The sequence below is a fragment of the Zonotrichia leucophrys genome, chromosome 18 (genome assembly GCF_028769735.1).
Source record: "Zonotrichia leucophrys gambelii isolate GWCS_2022_RI chromosome 18, RI_Zleu_2.0, whole genome shotgun sequence".
Taxonomy (NCBI): domain Eukaryota; kingdom Metazoa; phylum Chordata; class Aves; order Passeriformes; family Passerellidae; genus Zonotrichia; species Zonotrichia leucophrys.
In genome coordinates, this window is record NC_088187.1 from 1,976,705 (window position 1) to 1,995,572 (window position 18,868).

General features: G+C 48.4%; 2 protein-coding genes across 2 annotated transcripts in view; one reads left to right on the forward strand and one right to left on the reverse strand.

Annotated features, from left to right (window-relative positions):
• The window catches only part of ACSF2 (acyl-CoA synthetase family member 2), a 37,723-nt gene that overhangs the window by 9,114 nt on the left and 9,741 nt on the right, over window positions 1–18,868 (reverse strand). Inside the window, exons 5-10 of the mRNA XM_064728418.1 lie at window positions 17,200–17,318; window positions 16,812–16,974; window positions 16,316–16,411; window positions 15,247–15,395; window positions 14,521–14,612; window positions 13,370–13,446 (exon numbers count right to left, since the gene is read on the reverse strand). Coding sequence (XP_064584488.1) covers window positions 13,370–13,446; window positions 14,521–14,612; window positions 15,247–15,395; window positions 16,316–16,411; window positions 16,812–16,974; window positions 17,200–17,318 — 696 coding nt within the window. The remainder of the gene's footprint in view (window positions 1–13,369; window positions 13,447–14,520; window positions 14,613–15,246; window positions 15,396–16,315; window positions 16,412–16,811; window positions 16,975–17,199; window positions 17,319–18,868) is intronic.
• CHAD (chondroadherin) lies at window positions 3,269–12,174 on the forward strand. Its single transcript, XM_064728575.1, has 4 exons — window positions 3,269–4,117; window positions 7,804–7,838; window positions 8,867–9,013; window positions 11,228–12,174. Exons 1-3 carry the CDS (start codon window positions 3,338–3,340, stop codon window positions 9,006–9,008), a joined length of 957 nt encoding a protein of 318 aa, XP_064584645.1. The 5' UTR covers window positions 3,269–3,337; the 3' UTR covers window positions 9,009–9,013; window positions 11,228–12,174.

Consider the following 18,868-nt stretch of genomic DNA (forward strand, 5'->3'; position numbering starts at 1 on the left):
TACGGTTTAAAATGTAACACAGTATGGTACTGTAGTGATTCTTATAGGTTGTATGGAAATGCTACAGGATTTGTATGTTGTACTAGATTGGTTAGTGAGGATAAGAATATTCAACACAGAAGATGATTTATTGTATTGTAACGGGAACTTCGCTCACTTCTACTTCTTCTTCTTCTACTTCTTCTTCTTCTTCTTCCCTTTCTTACTCACTTCTTACTTTCTCACTCACTCACCTACTTTCCATTCACCCTCTTATGCTTTTACTCTCTTACTCTCTTACCCTCTCTCCCCCTCTCTTCTCTCAGCCTGCTCTGAGCTGTGGCTGGCAGCTCCCAGCAGGGCCCTGCACCCCAGGCCCTTTGCAATGAACCCCAAATTCCACAACCAGAAGAAGATTTATTCTGCTTTATTATTTATTCCTGTATTGTAACAGGAACCTTGCCCTCTGATCCTCTCTTTTACTCTCTCATTCTCTCTTTACCATGCTCTTGCCTTCTCTCTCTTCCTCTTTGGGCCTGCTCTGAGCTGTGGCTGGCAGCTGCCAGCAGGGCCCTGCACCCAGGCCCTGTGCAATGAACCCCAAGTTGTACCACTTGGCTTCAAAGAGATCTCGTCTCTGTCCATCCCAACCGTGTGTGACCCCCGTCACTCCTACAAGTGCTGAAGCAGGGACAGCCTCCCACCTCACACCAGCATCGTGGCAGCTGTGTCCCAGCATTCCCACAAGGAAGCTGCACCTCACTGGTGTCCACAGCCACAGCACACACATCCCTGCAGGGAGAGAGTGTCTCTGCTCCCCCAGATCTGCAGTTTCAGCCAGCAAACTTAAAAAGGGTGGAGGAAAGTGAGAGGAAGAAAGAGAAAGAGGTTTTAAGTTTGAGCAGTTTAACCTTTGAAAAGGGTCTTGTTCCAGAAATATACATGGGTACAATGTATTTATGGATGGGGTTTGCAAGGCCTTCACCAGCTTTTTGCTCCAACCTGATCCACACTGGCCAAAATCTCTGCAGAAGCAGTAAGCTGTTAGATGACTTTTTTTTTTGCAAGGGGAAATCCAAGTATTAGACTCTCAGCAAAGGAGCACAGATTCAGTCCCCAGATTCAGAGTCCAACAGAAACAGGCAGGGTTTAAAATATCACCCACCAGTTGCTCTTGCACAGAGTAACATAACTGCAGGAATTGTTAATCAAATGATTGCAGTGAAAATTAAAGTGGTTGAACCTACTCAGAGAGAAAGAATAAAATCAATTAGTAGATAGAAGATGATGCTTTAAATGTGATTTTTTTTTCTTTTCCAATCATTCCCCGAGCTCCCTGCCTGAGCTTCATGAGCAGTGCACACTCAGGAGCATCCTCAGAATCATGGAACAGCAAACTGAAGAGGCAAAGAAGGAAAATGCAGAAGGTTCTGTCTATCTCTTGCTTCTCTGTCTCAAAGGTCCTGACCAAGGCACTCAAAGAGCTTTTCCAGAGTGAAAAGCACATGCATGACCATTGTGGTGCCTACTGAACCAGGCATAAGCCAAAATACCATTGTTTGGATCAAAGAGTTTTAAATCCCACAGTAACAGAAGGTCCCTCCAGCAGGAGCAAGGAGCTCTCAAGGTCAGATCATCTCTCCAGAGGTGAGAATCTCTTGGTGCTGAGGTGAGCTGCTCCAGGGCATCACATCTCAGGGCTGACAAACACTGAAAGCCTGACATGGCCTGGTTTGCACCACGGTCCCACATATTACATCATCCTTTGGCCACAGACTCACCAGAACCACATTCCCACCCCAGAAGCCTATTTTCTGCCCCAAATTAGTCCTGCAGTGCAAACACTGCTCAGACTGACAGCTGCTGACCAGAGCAGGGCTGCCAGGCCGTTTGCATAACAGGGTCCGGAGCGCGCTCAGCAGCGCCAGCTGATTCTCACTGCAACAATGGAAAAACCCAGAAATCTCAGTGAATACGCCAGTCTGTGTCCTAAGTCAGCCCTTGGACTCCCTCCCTTCCTTGAGCCCGTCTTGCCTCTGCACAGGCTCCACTGGGGCTCTGCAGCCAGCCTCGGGAGCAGAAATCTCAACAAGCTCACAGTTATATGCTCAGCTCTCAGCTGTTTGCTGCAGCCAGGAACTGGCTGGAAATCAGTTCAAAATGTTCCAATTCCAAACCCCACCCTGCAACCCCTGGATCTCTCTTCACGCTCACAGAAGCAGGCACTGGGGCTTTTAACTGCTTTGCTTTAACCTTCTTTATTGGGAGAGCAGGAGACATCCCTTGTGATGTTAATTCACCTTTGCCACCACTACCCTTAGACAGGAGCCAAGGCAGATGCCACTCCCAGCTCCAGCAGTGATTCTTTTGTTTTGCTGCTTCTCCATCTCTTTACCAATGCCAATGCTTTTCTCTTTCCACAGCTCTGCCTTGAGAGCCACAGGCACTGCCACCCACCTCTACACCACTGCCTGGCATTTCATACCCACCAGCCCATGTCCCACCACTGCCCTGCAGGCTCTGATGCTGCCCCATCCCTTGCTGGAAGGCATCAGGCGTCCTGACCGTGGCCATTATTATCCTCAACTGCTCATAAGAAAAGACACAGAAAGAAAAGAAATTAAGACTGTCTTTGCACTCCCTTTCTTGGCCAGCTCTTCAATGCAGCCTAGATCTGGAAGTGTTCAACCAAAATTTTGCATTGGAAGAGCAACTGCTGCACTGTTGGCCTTTGGCATGATCCCAATAGCACTCCCACCTTCTCCAATCCCTGTTTAGGCAAACTCCTCTTGAGTCAGTGAAAAAAGGCATCCCACCCCCACCAGGAACCTTCCTCTGTGAGAACAGCACCCGATGCTTCTCCCCAAACCAGCTGAGGCTAAGCAGAACCCCAGAATCTGCTGGAAGCTCCAGCAGGAGGTGGCTGTGGAGCTCAGCAGTGCTCCCTGCTATGCTGTTCAACCAAAGCAGGCTGTTTTCCCCCCCTCTGCAGATGAATCTGGGCCCTGCTCAGCAGGAAGGTTCTCCACAGAGCAGGTCTGCATTGGTTCTTCCTGAGTATTTGCCTCCCATTTTCCTCCAGAGATGAAAACTACTCCTGCACATTGCTCAGCAGCAGGGCCAGGCAGGGCCGTGGACACTCCTCTGCCTGGTGCCAAGGGGTTAAGCTCACAGTAAGTTCCCAAAGCCAGTTGTTTCCAACTGGCTGCTGCCTGTGGTTTGTGGGAAGGGATTTTGCTTTTTAATAACATTATAAATAGGGCTGTGTTCAGTATGCTGCAAACTCTCTCTCTCTCCCTCACCCTTCACTCTCCTCCTCCTGCTTCTCTTCCCACCACACTTAATTCCAGATCTGACCATGAATGGGTCAGGCTTCCTCCTCGGTGTCCTCAGCCTGCTGGCATGTCTGGTCTCCACCATGCAGGCATGTCCCCCCAGCTGCCACTGCCACGGCGGGGACCTGCAGCACGTCATCTGTGACAACGCGGGGCTCAAGAAGATCCCCAAAGTGCCTGAGCAGACACGGCTTCTCAACCTGCAGAAGAACAACTTCCCCATCCTGCCCACCAACGGCTTCCGTGACATGAAGAAGTTGGTGTCCCTGCACCTCCAGAGCTCCCGGATCAAGGAGATCTCCACCGGAGCCTTCCGGGGGCTCAAGAGCCTGGTCTACCTCTATCTCACCGACAACCAGATCAGTGTCATCAAGCCAGGAGCCTTTGATGATCTCTCTGATCTCACCTACCTGTACCTGGACAAGAACAAGATCCCAGACCTATCCAAAGGGCTCCTCTCCCCTCTTGTCAACCTCTTCATCCTGCACTTGGGCAGCAATAAAATCCAGGAGCTGAAACCAGGGGTCTTCAATGGGGCTAAAGATCTGCGCTGGCTCTTCCTCTCCGACAACTCCCTCACCAACCTCCTACCTGGGGCCATGGAGGATGTAGAAAACCTTGCTGTCCTCCACCTGGACAAGAACCAGCTGAGCAGCTACCCTGTGAATGCAATGAGTAAGCTGAGAGTGCTGGAGGAACTGAAACTTTCTCACAACCCTATTGAGGTCATCCCTGACAATGCCTTCCAGTCCTTCGGGCGGTATCTGCAGACACTCCACCTGGACAACATGAAACTGAAGAAGGTGAGTTCCTTCTCCTTCCACTTGCTGCGGATCAGAATCATGGGGCTCACTTTTCTTCCCCTTTACAAAGCCCTTGGTTTGCTGACCCTCCCTTAGAGAGGAGAGGGGAAGTGCAGGTCTGTAGGCTCTGCAGGCAGCAGGGCACTGACTGCACCCTGACGTGGCTCAAGCGAGGGAAGAGAGAGCACACCCCACCCCTCTGTTGAGTTATTTATGCAAAACCAAATTATCTGGAGCTGATTAAGCCCTCTGGATGGATGCAAGGCAGTGCATTCCCTCCCAAGCTGGAGGTGACACCGGACACTGAGAAAGGTATCTGGGATGCTCCAGAACAATTAGGAACCTTCCATATTCATAGACACAAGGTGAGGGATGAGAGGTGAGCAGGTCCCTCATAGTGGGACACTTCCACCTTGCAGAACTGAGCTGCTCTGCCTTCTTTGCTCAGCCCAGGTACCTGCTCTGGATTGGGAGAGGGAGGTTCCTTGGAGGGGCTGTGAACAGTCCTGGTTTCTTACCCCTGCCTTGCAGACAGGTAGGGGTACAGACCTTCACCTCCCCGCTGCCTCCCAACCTGACACATTACAAAGAAAGGTTTGTTTATTGATGCTGTCTCAAAAGGAACTCTCGCAGCATCTCACAAAGGAGCCCTGTTCCCACTGGAGGGGAGGAGGGACATTCAGGTATCCTGAAAGGCAAAACAACCCCCTCCTTTTTCTGTGAGAAAGCAGGATCCACAGGCAGGAGTATCACACTCAGGGAATCACTTGTTTTAGGACTTTGAGAAGCCTGGCAGTGCTGCAGAACCCAGCACCGCATCCTGATGCAGCCTGATGTCCTGGGTGAATCCTCCATGGCTGGAAAGAGAGGGAGCTGCAGGCAGAACAGAACAGTTCTGCCTGGGATGATGCTTTGCCAGTAAGCCCAAAGAGAGTCCAGGTGAGCCAGGCTGGGACTGCACTGCAAAGCAACACCCACCACATGCAGGAAGATATGATGAAAAAGAGAATTTCTTCACAACTCAGTCTCGCAGTGATGAGCAGACCACATGAAAGCTACAAGAAATGCATAAAATCAGAGTTTTCAAAGGGAGATAGAATTCCAAAAAGCTAAAAAACTGGAATTACGGTCTGTCCAGGTGCAGAACAACACTACTTAAACCAGTTGAGTAATAACTTCAGCATTTCAGCCCTTGTCCACTCTGAGCATTAACCTCTCCAGGTTAATGGCAATGGTTTTAACCCTGAATGCCTCTGCTAGGCACGACCTTAGATGTTGTCTGACAGCACTTCTGTAGACTCAGTTCTAAGGCACTTTCAGTCAAATATTGCAGCATAATGTTGTACCAGCTAGAGATATCAGAGTTCCAAGTTACATGTTGAAGAAATTAGACTTTGGGGTGTTCCAGGGAAATAAGCATCCTTGGTTTGACCAAGAAGCAGTGGTTAACAATTCTAGCCAGCAAAAAGGACTTTTGTTTTTTTTTTACAGTGACCACTTGTGGATAGGAACTTAAAAGGCTCTTGTGCAGCCAGTGCCTCCTTTCCTCCGCAGCAGCCCAACAGGACATCACTTTATGGGATCAGCACTAACAGGGGGGGCTTCTGCAGCTTTAGGGCTTGCAAATAGAAAGCTTCCAGCTCATTTTCCCTTCAAATCCTCAAAGGTCTCATACCCAAACAGCCCACGTGTGAACTTTGCACTGCTAAGAGACATCTAATCACAGAGGCTGCACGATCCAGGAAATCACCACCAAATGCTCTAAGTGCTGCCAGCATCTTTACTGCAGCCCTTTCTCCTTCACAAACATGCTGTCCTTAGCTCTTCCCTGCGTGGCTGCAACATTTTTGAGCAGATCAAGAGTAAACCCACGCAATTCTACTCCAGCCTAAATTACATCTGAACAAAAGGAAGAGCCTGAGTGAAAGCTGGAGCTCAGGCTCCAGCACAGAGCTCCCATCTCCCCCCAGCATCACAGACCCACACTGGACCCCACAGGGCTGTGTTGCACAGGCCAGGACCCTCCTTGTACCTCAACATGAGACAGGCACCCCTGTCTGTGTGTTCAGTGTAAAATAACTTAACAGCAGCAATCCTCCATCTGAATAAGGGATAAAAATCACCCTTTTCTTCCCAAAGACATGGTCTGGCAGGCAGCTCTGTAGCTGTTAGCAGCAGATGTGAACTCTCCTCATGGGGCTGGGAGAGGAATGAGCAGCTGAGACAGTAACAGCACTGTCCAGCCTCCCGCCCCTCCATGGCGTGCCAGCATCCCTCAGAGCAGCTCCACCACCAGCACAGTCCAGCCTCCAGAGCTCAGCTCAGCTTTGGAAGGAGAAGACCAGCAATGCTGGCTGTCTAGCAGCCACAGGGATCTGGGAGTCTCCTAGCTAAACTCTAATCCCATCCAGCAATGCTTAATTTGGAAGATGACAAAAGCTCACGGCTTAAAATAGTGCATTCCCTCTGTCAAGCTTTTCAGCTCAGAGAGCATGAACACACCCTCATGGTCCATGAGAAGGGCAAGGTTCTTTTCAGAAATGGGAGCACAGGTCCTGGGGCTTTGGGAAGACCTAGTGAGTGTCCCCTCCAACCTTTAGAGAAAGCTCTCCCCTCACTTTGAGAGGGGAAAGAAATGGTTTGTCATAGCCAAGAAGAGCTTTGTGCTTTGTCAGGGAGCCCCTCCCCAATCTATCACTGCCATGGAAGTTCCTGTTGAGGGGTTTGCTTTCAACAACTTTCCAACTTGAGTAACCATGGGCTGAAAAACATCACGGATGAGGCTTCAGGGAAGAGAGGAGAGAGCTGCACAGTCTGATCTACAGCCTCTCTTGCTTTTTAACACTTTCTTAAGGGAGGCTCTACTTTAAAGCCTCCCTGTCAACCAAGAAAGCACAAATTTTACAGCATCCCTTACAAAAAAACCCACTGGAAACGAGAAAAAATGAGGAGGCTGAGGTGCTGGAAACCTGCCTGTATTTCTACATCACTCAAATGCCAAGTGTAAATTTCCACTCAGAGCCCCCAGGCACTGCCAAAGTCTACAGCCCCTTCAGAGGCCACAAACACTCCTCCTTCAGTTGCTCCAGGCAAGGCAACAGGCCTTGGGAGGATTTCCAGCCTTAGAAAGGAATATACCAGAATATATCTTCATTTAGAAGGGAGAATTATTGCTCAAAAATAAAAAAAGGGTTGCCAGATTTCAATTTATTTAGGGATGTGGCTGCAATGACTATCCCACATGGATTTGGGATGTAGTTCTCCCTGTAGGAGACTCCATCAACCATGAGCCCACCAGCCTGCTGCCTCTCAAGTGTACAGAGCATCCAGCAAGCCAGCTCCCTGTTCACAGCTCCTTCTCTTGCTCTCTCCATGCTTCACAGAATGACAGAATAGCCTGGGTTGGAAGGGGCATTAAAGATCATCCCTTTGCAAAACACTCGGAGATGGGCACCAGGTTGCTCCGAGCCCTGTCCATCCTGACCTTGCACACTTACAGGGACAGCACATTCACAACTTCTCTGGGCAGCATGTCCCAGTGCCTTGTTCATCGAAGAGCACTCAGTCCACTTCCCCCACAAACCTTTGTGCTCATTTCCAAGCTGCTCTACGTTGCTCAACGCCACGGAAACCCGGCTCCACTGCCGAACTCTTCGACAACTGGACGCTGACCATCTGGAAACCCCTGGCACTGCAGCTGCCAGCTGGCCCCGCTGCGCAAGTACGGCACCGCCACGGGCTCTGCTGGGCCTGAGCTGGCCACACGCTGGCACACGGCACTCGCCCACCCTGCTGTCTGTGGTGCCAGGACACTGCCGGCACACCGGGCAGCTCTCTCCTCACCCTGCTCTCCGTGGTGCCAGGACACCGCTGGCACACCGGGCAGCTCTCTGCCCACCTTGCTCTCCATGGTGCCAGGACACCGCTGGCACACCGGGCAGCTCTCTGCCCACCCTGCTGCCCGTGGTGCCAGGACACCGCTGGCACACCGGGCAGCTCTCTCCCCACCCTGCTGGGCCTGAGCTGTGCCAGGACACTGCTGGCACACCGGGCAGCTCTCTGCCCACCCTGCTGTCTGTGGTGCCAGGACACTGCTGGCACACCGGGCAGCTCTCTCCACTGCTCTCTGTGTCCAGCACTGCGGCACACGGGCAGCTCTGCCTGTTTGCCTGGTGCAGGGCATGCTGCACAGGGCAGCTCTCTCCACCGCTCTCCTGGCCAGACACTGCTGGCACACTGGCAGCTCTCCCCTCCCTACTCCTGTGTGCAACACACTGCTGCACACCGGCACTTCTCCCCACCTGCGCCCTGTTTGCCTCTTTTTCAAATTCCTCTGTTACAGGGCTCTTAAGGGTTGCAGGGTGAAGAGAGAGACAAGAATGTTGATTCTATGTTCAGAAGGCTTGATTTATTAATTTATGATATATATTACATTATAACTATACTAAAATGAAATAGAAGGAAAAGTTCTCAGAAGCTAGCTAAGTTAAGAATAGAAAAGGAATGAATAACAAAGATCTGTGTCCTGGCAGAAAGCAAGAACAGCTCTGCCGTGAGTGGTCAGTAAATCCAAACATCCACAGGAGACCAATCACAGATCCACCTGTTACATTCCACAGCAGCAGATAACCATTGTTTGCATTTGCTGCTGAGGCCACAGCTTCTCAGAAAGGAGAAAAATCTTAAAGAACAGATTTTTCTGAAAAGATGTCTGTGACATCCCTCTCTCCCTCCCTCGCTGTGCCACAGGTGGCTGAAAGGCAACCGCACCCGTGCTGAGGACACGTGCTCCAGCCCAGCCCAGCACCGGGGACAGCCCATCAGGGACACCCCGGCCCTCCGCGCCTGCAAGCTGCCCACCAAGAGGTCCAGGAAGGGGAGCCGCCATTAAACACGGTAAGAATGTTCCCCTTTAGTCACAACAGAAGCCCCAGCACCTTTGGTGGCATCAGTCTTAAATGCCACCAGGGTTTGGCTTACAGCAGCTCATCCACCCACCCACACATGTCTCTGCTCAGAGCTGCACCATCTCCTGGCTCCATGAGCTCCCAGAGCAGAGAACGTGCCTGTAGCATCAGGGATGGAATCAGCTCTGTGAAAAAAATACAGGGCTAAAGACAGGCCTGGGGCAAAACATGTAAATAAATATGAAATAGAGAAGTAAGGATCGCGAAAATACACACAGAATAATTTTGAAATCTTCAGAGCTTCTATTGCAACATGGGAAAAATTTATCTCTTTTTGCAGCAATCACTGTACATAAGGAAAAAAACCAAAAGCCCTACACTGTAACAGGGTTTAAGCCTCAATCACGCTTCAGGCACTATGGTGACATGCACCCTGTCCTAACACCAAAGCCCCATATCAAGTCAAGATGTAATTGTTATGCAAAAGGGATAAACACTACATATCAAAACAAGGGTGGATTTAGCTGACTCCTACCCTGAGCTGGGACCACACAAGCTTTACTTTTCTAACCAGCTGGAGATGCCCAGCCCTTTGCCCTATATAGGTTCTCCAGGCCTGGTGTGAAATTCAGGACAGGGCATTGTTGGGAAGACTTGCCCCAGACTGCCCAGCCCACAGGAAAGTCGATATCTTTCATAAGGAGCAGCTCTTGATTCAGCACTTCCTTTTCCACAACTACAATTCCCTCCAAGACAGTCAGGTATTTAAAAACGTCTGTTGCCTTCAAATGAGTATCCCAGAGGAGGGAGGTTCAAGATGGGAAATATTCTTTGGTAAGGAGGTGATTCAGACACCAGGCTGCCTTCCCCTCCAGCAATGAGCTTTTGCTGACAGCCACCAAGGCAAACACCAGCTGTGAAAACTGATCACACAGACACCTTCCACAGCTGGAAACTACCAGGGGTATTAAGTTCAGCCTGCAGAGGAGCAAAAAAGCCACAACTGTCATCACTCCACCCCAAGCATTTTACTTTTTCCCATCCCAGAAATAGGCCTGGAGTTTGTACAGATTCCAGAGGACTTTGAATGAGCCTGCAAGTTTGTAAGCTCTTGGGGAAGGGACCTTTGCTTATTTGTTAGAGAAAGTGCAGTGATCCTGCACTGCATTGTATGAAAAGAGGTGGGCATTGTGCCATGTTATGGCCTTTTGATCCCCACTTCACTAAGGATATGCACATCAGGGTGGAGAAAGGAAATTTATGACCAAAATGTCAGGGATTATGCCAGCTGCTCTGTGCCTTTCCAAAGTGGTTATTTCTCTTGTAGTGCCAGAGGGTTTTATGGATTAGAGATGGAAATACCAGTCATTCCATACAGGGCAGGAAAAGTTCTGCTCTAAGCACGGAAAAACTTCAGTTTTCTAAACCACTGTACTTAAACATAGTTTATTTACAGGTCTGACCATTCTTAATCTTCTTTCCCTGCCTGAACTCAATCCCAGTTCACTCCTCCATGGGGAGAATAAGAAAACCATGACAATAATACCTGGTTTGTTTTTTTTTTTCCTGTAGCACTTTCCATCCAGCCCCCTCAAACAGGTTTACAAGTGCTAATGAAATAGAAAACTATTTATTCCAATCTTCAGAAGACAAAGCTCAGTGCCTTCAGGTGTCAGTGCCAAAATGCAGGTACACAAACCCACACCAGTGTGGTGAGCATGAATTTTATGAAAGTGCCTCTGATTTCATCATGCACCCCTTGAGAGCCAGGCAGCTGTCACATACAGGAGTCTGTATTTCAGGGATGAGGACTGACTTGGGGCACATTTAAAATCAAAAGCTGCTTGGTAGTTTCTAAGACTACACCTGCCCTGGATTTTCAGAATCAGGGCATCAAAATACTCCACTACTCTTGAAGATTTCATTCTGGGTTTCCTTCCTTTGCCAAGAAAGTGTTCCTTGACCACCAGCACTTTGGGTAAGATCCTCAGGAGTCACACAGAGAGTTGGCAGAGTAGCTCAGAGATAGGACTGACCCATTTCCTCTGCTGTGGGAAGTTGTAACAGCTCCTTGACTCCAAACCCTTCACTTTCAAGTATGGGCTTCATCCACTGGTTTAAAAATAGACAAATGTTACAAGTTTACTGCTCTGCTGGAAAAAATCCCCTTAAAGGTGTGGCCTTCTCTCTTTTTTAATGCTAGCAGGCTCCAGTATGGCCCGTCCTGGTGACCGGTCACTTCAACCATCAGGAAACTACTGACTTCTGAGTCCTTCCCTGAGCTTCTCCTACCTGTCAGGAAGCACTTCTGATATATATGAACACCTGCAGCCTCCTCTGAATCCCTGCTTCTCTGCTGATCACAAGGATGGAATCCACCTTCTCAATCTTTTCTGACATCTATGTATTTTAAAAGAGGCCTCTTTAAAAACTAAACTATGCATGACCACACACTAAGACAAGCTAAGCTAGATCCTGCTGGTAAAACACAGTCATCTTTCCCAGAAGAAACAGAACCCACATCCCTGATCAACCAGCTGGTTGCTGTCTCTCCCATTCCAGAGGAGAGGGAGCAAAGGGGAGGGTGGGAGCATCCCTACCCCAGCTGCTTGATAAGGAAAATTGGTCTCAAGCCATGCCAAGAGACTCCCCTGCCTTCCCACAGAGGGGATCCCTGCAGGCCAGGGCTGAGGGGACAGGTGAAGCAGTGACCAAGAGCCAGTGGTCCTGAGGCAGCAATCTCCCAAAATTGGCCAGAAATCCTTTAAGGGAAACAGTACTGGGAACCTCCAAACCTGGAGCCATCGAAAGACTGGATTTCCCTCCCACTCTGTGGGGTCTCCAAGATGTCCAAGAGGAGAAGGTGCAGTTGGCTCAGGCACCCCTCCTCTCCTTCCCACCCATGCTCCAGAGATCTAGCAGGACACCAGGATGACTATGGTTTATTGTCACAGCTATTTCAAAGCCACAGTTGCAATTCAACTACGTTTTTAAATCCTGAAGAGTTATATAAATATATGTCTATTTATTCCTCTGTAACAGTGTAAATGACCTTTAAGAGGGTGAAAACTCCTCTGCCTCCCATATAGAAATCGAATTGTATATTTTCTTATGTACATCTTCTGTATAAAGCTCTTGCTGCAAAGATGAAATCAACAAGTCTCTGTGTGTCTGTCTGAGGGCTGGAGGGATCAGCAGTAACATGAGACCAGTGGCACAAATATAGACTTAATCCTCTTTATCCCATGGGCAGAGCAACTGTTTGGGAGGGTTTTATTATTTCTCTTGCTACAAAACAGGAACATGTGACACCTAATGAGTCCTGGGCTCTCACAGTAATGCTTGAAAATATTTTGTGAGGCCAAACTCAATTTTACTATGAAAATAGGTAGCTGTCACCTGACAGAGCTCAAGCAGCAGCACCAACCCTGGTGTTTCCAGCTCGGCATTAAGAGCATCATATCCGGAAAAAAAACCTGGCTGCATCCAAGGCAGCTTCAGGATGGATGCCCTGGATTCCCCTGGTCTGTGGCAGAGCACAGAGCTGTCCCTGTAAAACCCCACTGCTGTGCAGTCAGGGCCTGCCAACAACACCAGCCTGATCTGCCTCCCAGAGCCACATGTTTATCCATCACCACTGGCTGCTTCCTCAGCCTTGGGGAGCAGCATGGTAACAAATTAATCTCCTTTAGGGCAAAACAAACTAGTCCTTTTCTGGCTCAGCCATTCTGCATGCACAGGACATGCCCAGGAAATGTGTCACCTGGAGGGTCACTGTCCCCCACATGCAGCACAGGCTGGTGGCTCTGGCACAGGCCCAGCGTGGTGGAGCAGCAGGACTCTGGCCCAGCTCTGCTGCCCTTCTAGCAGTGCAGCAGTGGATGGCACCGTTGCCACCACCTGACTCAGACATGACAAAAACCACGCAATGAGGTTTTCCATCCACAGGAAATCCAGGATGGGCAAAGAAACTTGACAGCTCCACACCAAGAGGAACATAAGCACCCACCCGCACCAGCATGAACCAGCATTGCCTCTGCCACCATAATCCTGGCAGTGTGTACAACTGAATGTCAGTAAAAGTTTTGAAATTAGCAGCAGAATTTCACTTAATGACATTGAATGTGATGCCTTGTCTTCTTCTGAAGTTTCCTCCCCAGACACCTCAGCAGCAACCAGGCAGAACCCCCACTTCTGTTTTCCAGGTTTTCTGAGCCTTCCCTCCTCAGCCTGATCCCAGCAGCTCCAGGACCACCAGGTACCACTGTGATCCAGAGAACCCCAACTCGGCATCTCACCATGACCAACACCCCTTGCAGGTCTGGTCACAGCCACCACAACTCACCACAACCTCTGGCATGTGCATCTTGGTCATAATTGTCTTCATGAGCTCAGGGGGAACAGGAGAACCTCCAATAATTCCTGGAAGGAAGAGGAAAATACCTTGGAAACTAGCTATTTATTCCCAGGAGTGGTCCCTCAAATGGCTCTCCACTCCCAGATTTAATGCTGGCAAGACCTGTGGGATACACTGGTTCCTGTCAAAATACTTCCTAAATCTTTTTATACAGATCCTAGTTGTTCTAGAAGCAAAGGCTGCAGCAAGGCCAATTTGCCTTTCTCAACTGGAAAATAAACTCTATAACTCAAACCTAGTCCAACCTACATTTCCCCAGAAGTGGAAAGATTCATAGCAGAAAGAGACACAGTTTTATAGTGGGACAAACACTCTCATTGATCATCACCATAAAACCAAAAACCTTTCCTCTTGCCTTGCACAGAGCAGCTCTTTTGGGAGAGGGTAGATCCCACTGGCACCTGTTCCAACCTAGGATGACAGAGCAAAAGAGCAGGGTAATAGATGGGCTTTGGTGGGGAACAGGATGAAGACAGGATTGTTTTGCACATAGCAGAGATGATTAGGTAACTTGCTAAAATATTTCCTTATGCTCCAGCACCACCTCCTCTCCGTACTATTATTGCCTCAAAAGGACTGGTGGTCTGCCCAGCTATTTCCAAGGTGGGCTGGGACAAGAGAGGAAGCTCCAGCACATGGTATCACACCCTCCAGCATGAGGATGAATGACTTCAGAAACAAGCAGGAAACTTCAGGTCTGAGGAAGAAATCTGAGCTTGGCTCCGCTTTAGGGACTGCACTGGTCTGAGACACAGAAAGCATCTGCTGCCACATGGTGGTGGTTGGAGAGATGAGGAAAATCAAGCTCTTCCAGACACCTCCCCTTGCAGCTAAAATAGAAAGGTCCTTCCCTAGACTGCCTTCAGATGAAGGAGTCCTAAAATACATAATGATGGAAGGATTCCCCAAGGAAAAGAAATGTAGCATCAAATTAACAGGGGGGAAACACAAGGCTCATGCAACTAAATTCTTCCCATCAGAAGAGATGTGTGCTCACAAAACTAAAAATATGGCCTCCCAGCAGGGAACCAGGAATATCCTGGTTCTCAGGATCTTTCCATTTGAATTCTGGGACTTACCTCCCTGGAGAGTTGACAGGTCATAGGAGTCAAAGTCCGGCTGGGAGAGTATGTCTATGAACATGGTGGGTGTGCCAAGGACGAAGGCGCATCTTGAGAAAGAAGGGATAAAAAGGCAAAGCTGCAGAGGTGGAAACTGGGGCAGCCCCAGCTCAGCACCCATCCCCTCCTGTCCCATCCTGTCCCATCCCCTCCTGTCCCATCCTGTCCCATCCCCTCCTGTCCCATCTGGGGCTGCAGAGCAGCAGCACAGAGGCAGGCACAGCAGATGTGCTGTTCATCAGCATACACAGACATACATCTGCATAAAATACAGAGACTTATGTACATGTGTGATGCAGACAGCATCTTTTCTTTCCCAAGCTGTACTTGAGGAACAATATGGACACACTGTCCCAGCAACAGAGCTGGACTTGGAAAAGGAGGGCAGGTGTTCAGCTGTGAAAACACAGCAGCCACAGCAAACCAAGACAGCACTATGCTTCCCAAGCAAAGCCCTATGGTGACAGGAAGGATTCCTTAATTTCAGAAGAAGGATGACACACTCCCAAGCACAGCTGAAAAGGCAGACTTTGGTTCCTGAAGCACCTGGGCAACTGAGTGCAGCAGCAAATCTGCCTCTCCCACTGTGGGAAGAAGAGCACAAGCAAGGTCCTGGCAGGTGGGGCAAGGGAAGGAGCAGAGCCACGGGGCCAAGAACTGCTCCTGAGCAAAAGAGGCTCTCACTTCTCTCGAGACACGGCCTCCAGCACAGCCTTGCCCTCGAAGCTGGGCGATGAGAAGATGCAGGAGGTGCCATGCAGAGCCATCACCATGCAGCCTCCCACCGACGCCAGGCAGTGGTAGAGAGGCGCAGGGAGCGCACAGCGACGCTCCTGGGATCAACCAGAGAACAGTGAGCAGAGGAGAGGAGAGGACACCTCCCAGGGTGTGTCCTGCCCATCTCCCTGCTGAAGAGCAAAGATCTGAGCAGTGACATTTTTCCTGATCCCCTTGGCTGGAAATCTGACAGTCCACTGTGCTCCTGTTAGTTGAAAACACAACTGACACATCCTGCCTTTAATAAAAATCAGTTTGGGAGGTTTTTTATGTCAATATTTCATCCTGTAATTTTGCAATGTCTCTTCTTTGCTGGACTCCTTGGTTTGCTATTGTTTTTACATTATATACCAAAAGAGACGAATGGGAGTGCTGTGAGAGGCACGAAATGTGCAGGACTTGGCACATGCTATTCATTTTACTTTCTTTTTTTTTTTTTAATCACCAAAGGCTCTGAAGACTGATTGAAACAACGCATCTATTCTCTGGATCAAAGCTGATGTGTTAGAGATAAGTACTTCAGAACTTCAAAAGAAAATATTTGTCTTTAACATTTTCTTTAAGAAACCACAAAAAGAGAGGTCATATCCTGATAAGAGTTATAAGACTGTAAACATGACATGAAACCAAGTCCTGTAAATCAAATTAAAACCTCAGTCAACAGAATACAAAGCTAACATCCAGAGTCTTGTAATTATTTGAAATGAGTATTCACCAAAATGAAAAGTGATTAATTTCATGTTTTTCCCCCATAAAAAGATAGCTTTTTTGCCTAAAAAAAACAAACCCTTCACACGAAACTAAAATGAAAGCTCAATTAACTCCCTTGAAATGCAAAATGTTATGCATTAATATCCCTCAATGTCATTTGCAGTAAAACATCCTGCCCTTCCACTGAGTAAACACCAGCATTCTCCACATGTGGTTTCTCCACTGCAGTGGAGGCCTCCCCAAACCCTGTTCCCACCAAACCCACCTGGCCTGTGATCCCCAGCCTCACACCAACCAGATAGGCATTATTCACAATGTTCCTGTGGGAGAGCGTGGCTCCTTTAGGGCTTCCTGTTGTTCCCTGGAAGACACAGGGAATTATGCAAAAACACCACCTTTTCTGAGGATGAGCTCAGGGGAGATTCCTCCTGGCAGACTCTGGGCTGATCTTCCACTTTTTTCTCCTATCAGACCTGGGAGATTGGTTTTACTTTTTTAACAGCACCTGAATCCCAAAAAATAGCCCAATTTCAGCTGAACAGAGTTCACCTGGCACTCTCTCATCTCCATCAGCCCTTGACAAAGGGCTGAACAAAAAGAATGGAAGAAGGGGAAATGGTAGAACACTTCTTCCACCCTCCTGCAGAAGCTGGAAGCTTGGTCTCATAGGGAAACAGGAAGAAAATGTGATGTGTGGCATTGCAGCCCGTGCTCCCAGTGAGGAAGCCAAGCCCAGGGCATGGAGCTGGCAGGGCACCTACTGAAGTGAACTGGATGTTGATGGGCTCATTGCAGGACAGCGTCCTCTGCACGGCCCTGAGCTGCTTCAGGTGGCTGCTGTCCCCAGCCTGCACCACCTCATCCATGTGGAAGGTGCCAGGCAGCTTCGAGTCACACATGATGACAATGGACAGGTCAGGTAGCCTGGCAGAGAGAAAAATACCATCAACAAGAAAAGAACAAGGAGAAAAGTGCCCAGACAGGCACACACTGGTCAGGGCAAACCTCTGGGCCAGCCTAACTTGTTCTCTTCAGATGAGACCTCCTGTGAGTGTTTCTTCAGCAAAACCTGTGTTGTGCAGCTGAGGGGACACAAGGCAGGACATGGCTGGGAGGGCAGTGCAAAGACACCAGATGCTCCTAACTCACCTTTTGCTCTTTATTCCCCCTGGACTGGATTTTTCTAGCTCGGGACATGACTGCTTTAGAATATCATAGTATTTCTGTGTTCTAAATTGACTGGGAAACACCAGTGCCTTACAGCCAACCTGTGAAGGAAGACAGAAACTCATGAACAGCCTTGTTGGGTTGATGGTCAGGACATGATAAAGAGCAGCCACTCCCAGCACAGGAACAGGGAGTTCCCCAATGACTGAAGCAAAGGAGCCCTTACAGCTGTGCATTCCCAAAGCAGTGCTTTGGGAATTCCCAAGCCTGGATCCAGCTGTGCAGCCAGGGCTTTGCTCTTCCTCAGTGCTGGATTCAGGATGATTTTTTGCTGGTCAAGAAATTAGAGCTGTAGCCTAAGGTTCCCTCCTTGCCCAGGACTGACACCCTTCGTTGTGAGCACAAGGCAAACAACTGATTTTTCAGATTATGAGTCTCAAATCTAAAAAAAAAAAGCCCAGTCCCAAAATATTAATAAATAAATAAATAAAGTTAAAACAAATTAATTTGTGTTGATCTGGAACGAGGATTTTTGAGGAAATTTGGAAAAACAAGGACTTCTAAAATCTGCCTCTTAAATCAAGCCAAGTTTTTTTGCGGAATTTTTGAGGTATTCCTTTTCCTAAGAATTTTCCACCTCTTTAAAGCACTAGCTATTTTGAAAATGAAAACATTTTTCATTCAACTCTTACATTTATATAATCCCAAAACAAAACACCTTAATTACTCCAAGAATTTTTGTTTCTTTTCCAGTAGTGAAGATTTTTCTGAATTTGACCCAGATTTGCAAAACTGTTTTCATCTTCCAAAAAATGTATTTGTGTCCAATAAACTATTTACATATTTATTCAGCTGTTCTCATTATTTTCCCAGAGTCTGGGAAATAAGGAGACAAAGGCTACTCCAATAAATTATTTGTAAGTACCCTCTGGGCTTTGTCAGAAAGGAAGATAAATATTTGCTCTGTTTTCTGGAACAGGCTGCCCAGAACCCAGGGGACTGAGGCTGTTTTGGGCCTCTGCAACTTTTTACTACTAATTCCTTTAAACTACAATTGTGGTTGAACCAGCTCTGAAAAACAGATGCTGTGTGGGGAGAGGAGGGCAGGTTGAAGGGCTGATGCTGTATAAGATAAAGAGTCTCTGGTTGGGCCTCTCCCACATGGTCTCAACCTGAATGGCAGCAGACCTGTCTTCAAAGAATGTAAAATATGAAAACTCAATATCAGTTTGCTTTTACCAAGCCCTGGAAATACAGTAGGAATCCAAGGAATGGTTATTCCAAGCATATTTCCAGAGATACCAATCAGACTGCACAGATGGACAGGATCCAACAGGAAAAGCCCTAAAGTCTTCAGAAATTTTATTATGCAAATAAACAAACACAGACAAATCCTTAGGGTGATGAGGAACTCCAGAGATCCCAGTGTCAAAGGTGCACAATAAAGCTGGGAATGCTGGCAAATCTGGAAGGGCAAGACAGGAGCAATTCCCCATGGAGCTGAAGCACATTTCTGCTCTTATCCCATCAACATTCCAGATTGCATTAGAGAAGAAAATCAGAGGAGATGAAAACCAAAGCCTTGCTGGGGAAAAAGGCAAGAACTGAGTTGCACATTCCAGTAGGACAGAGAAGCCCAAGGACATCCAGC

Bases quoted from the DNA above. Each gene is read 5' to 3' on its own strand.
- CHAD (XM_064728575.1), top strand. From the start codon at position 3,338: ATGAATGGGTCAGGCTTCCTCCTCGGTGTCCTCAGCCTGCTGGCATGT. The intron at 4,118-7,803 runs GTGAGTTCCTTC...TCTGGAAACCCC, and splicing joins ACAACATGAAACTGAAGAAG to TGGCACTGCAGCTGCCAGCT. The intron at 7,839-8,866 runs GTACGGCACCGC...GCTGTGCCACAG, and splicing joins CAGCTGGCCCCGCTGCGCAA to GTGGCTGAAAGGCAACCGCA.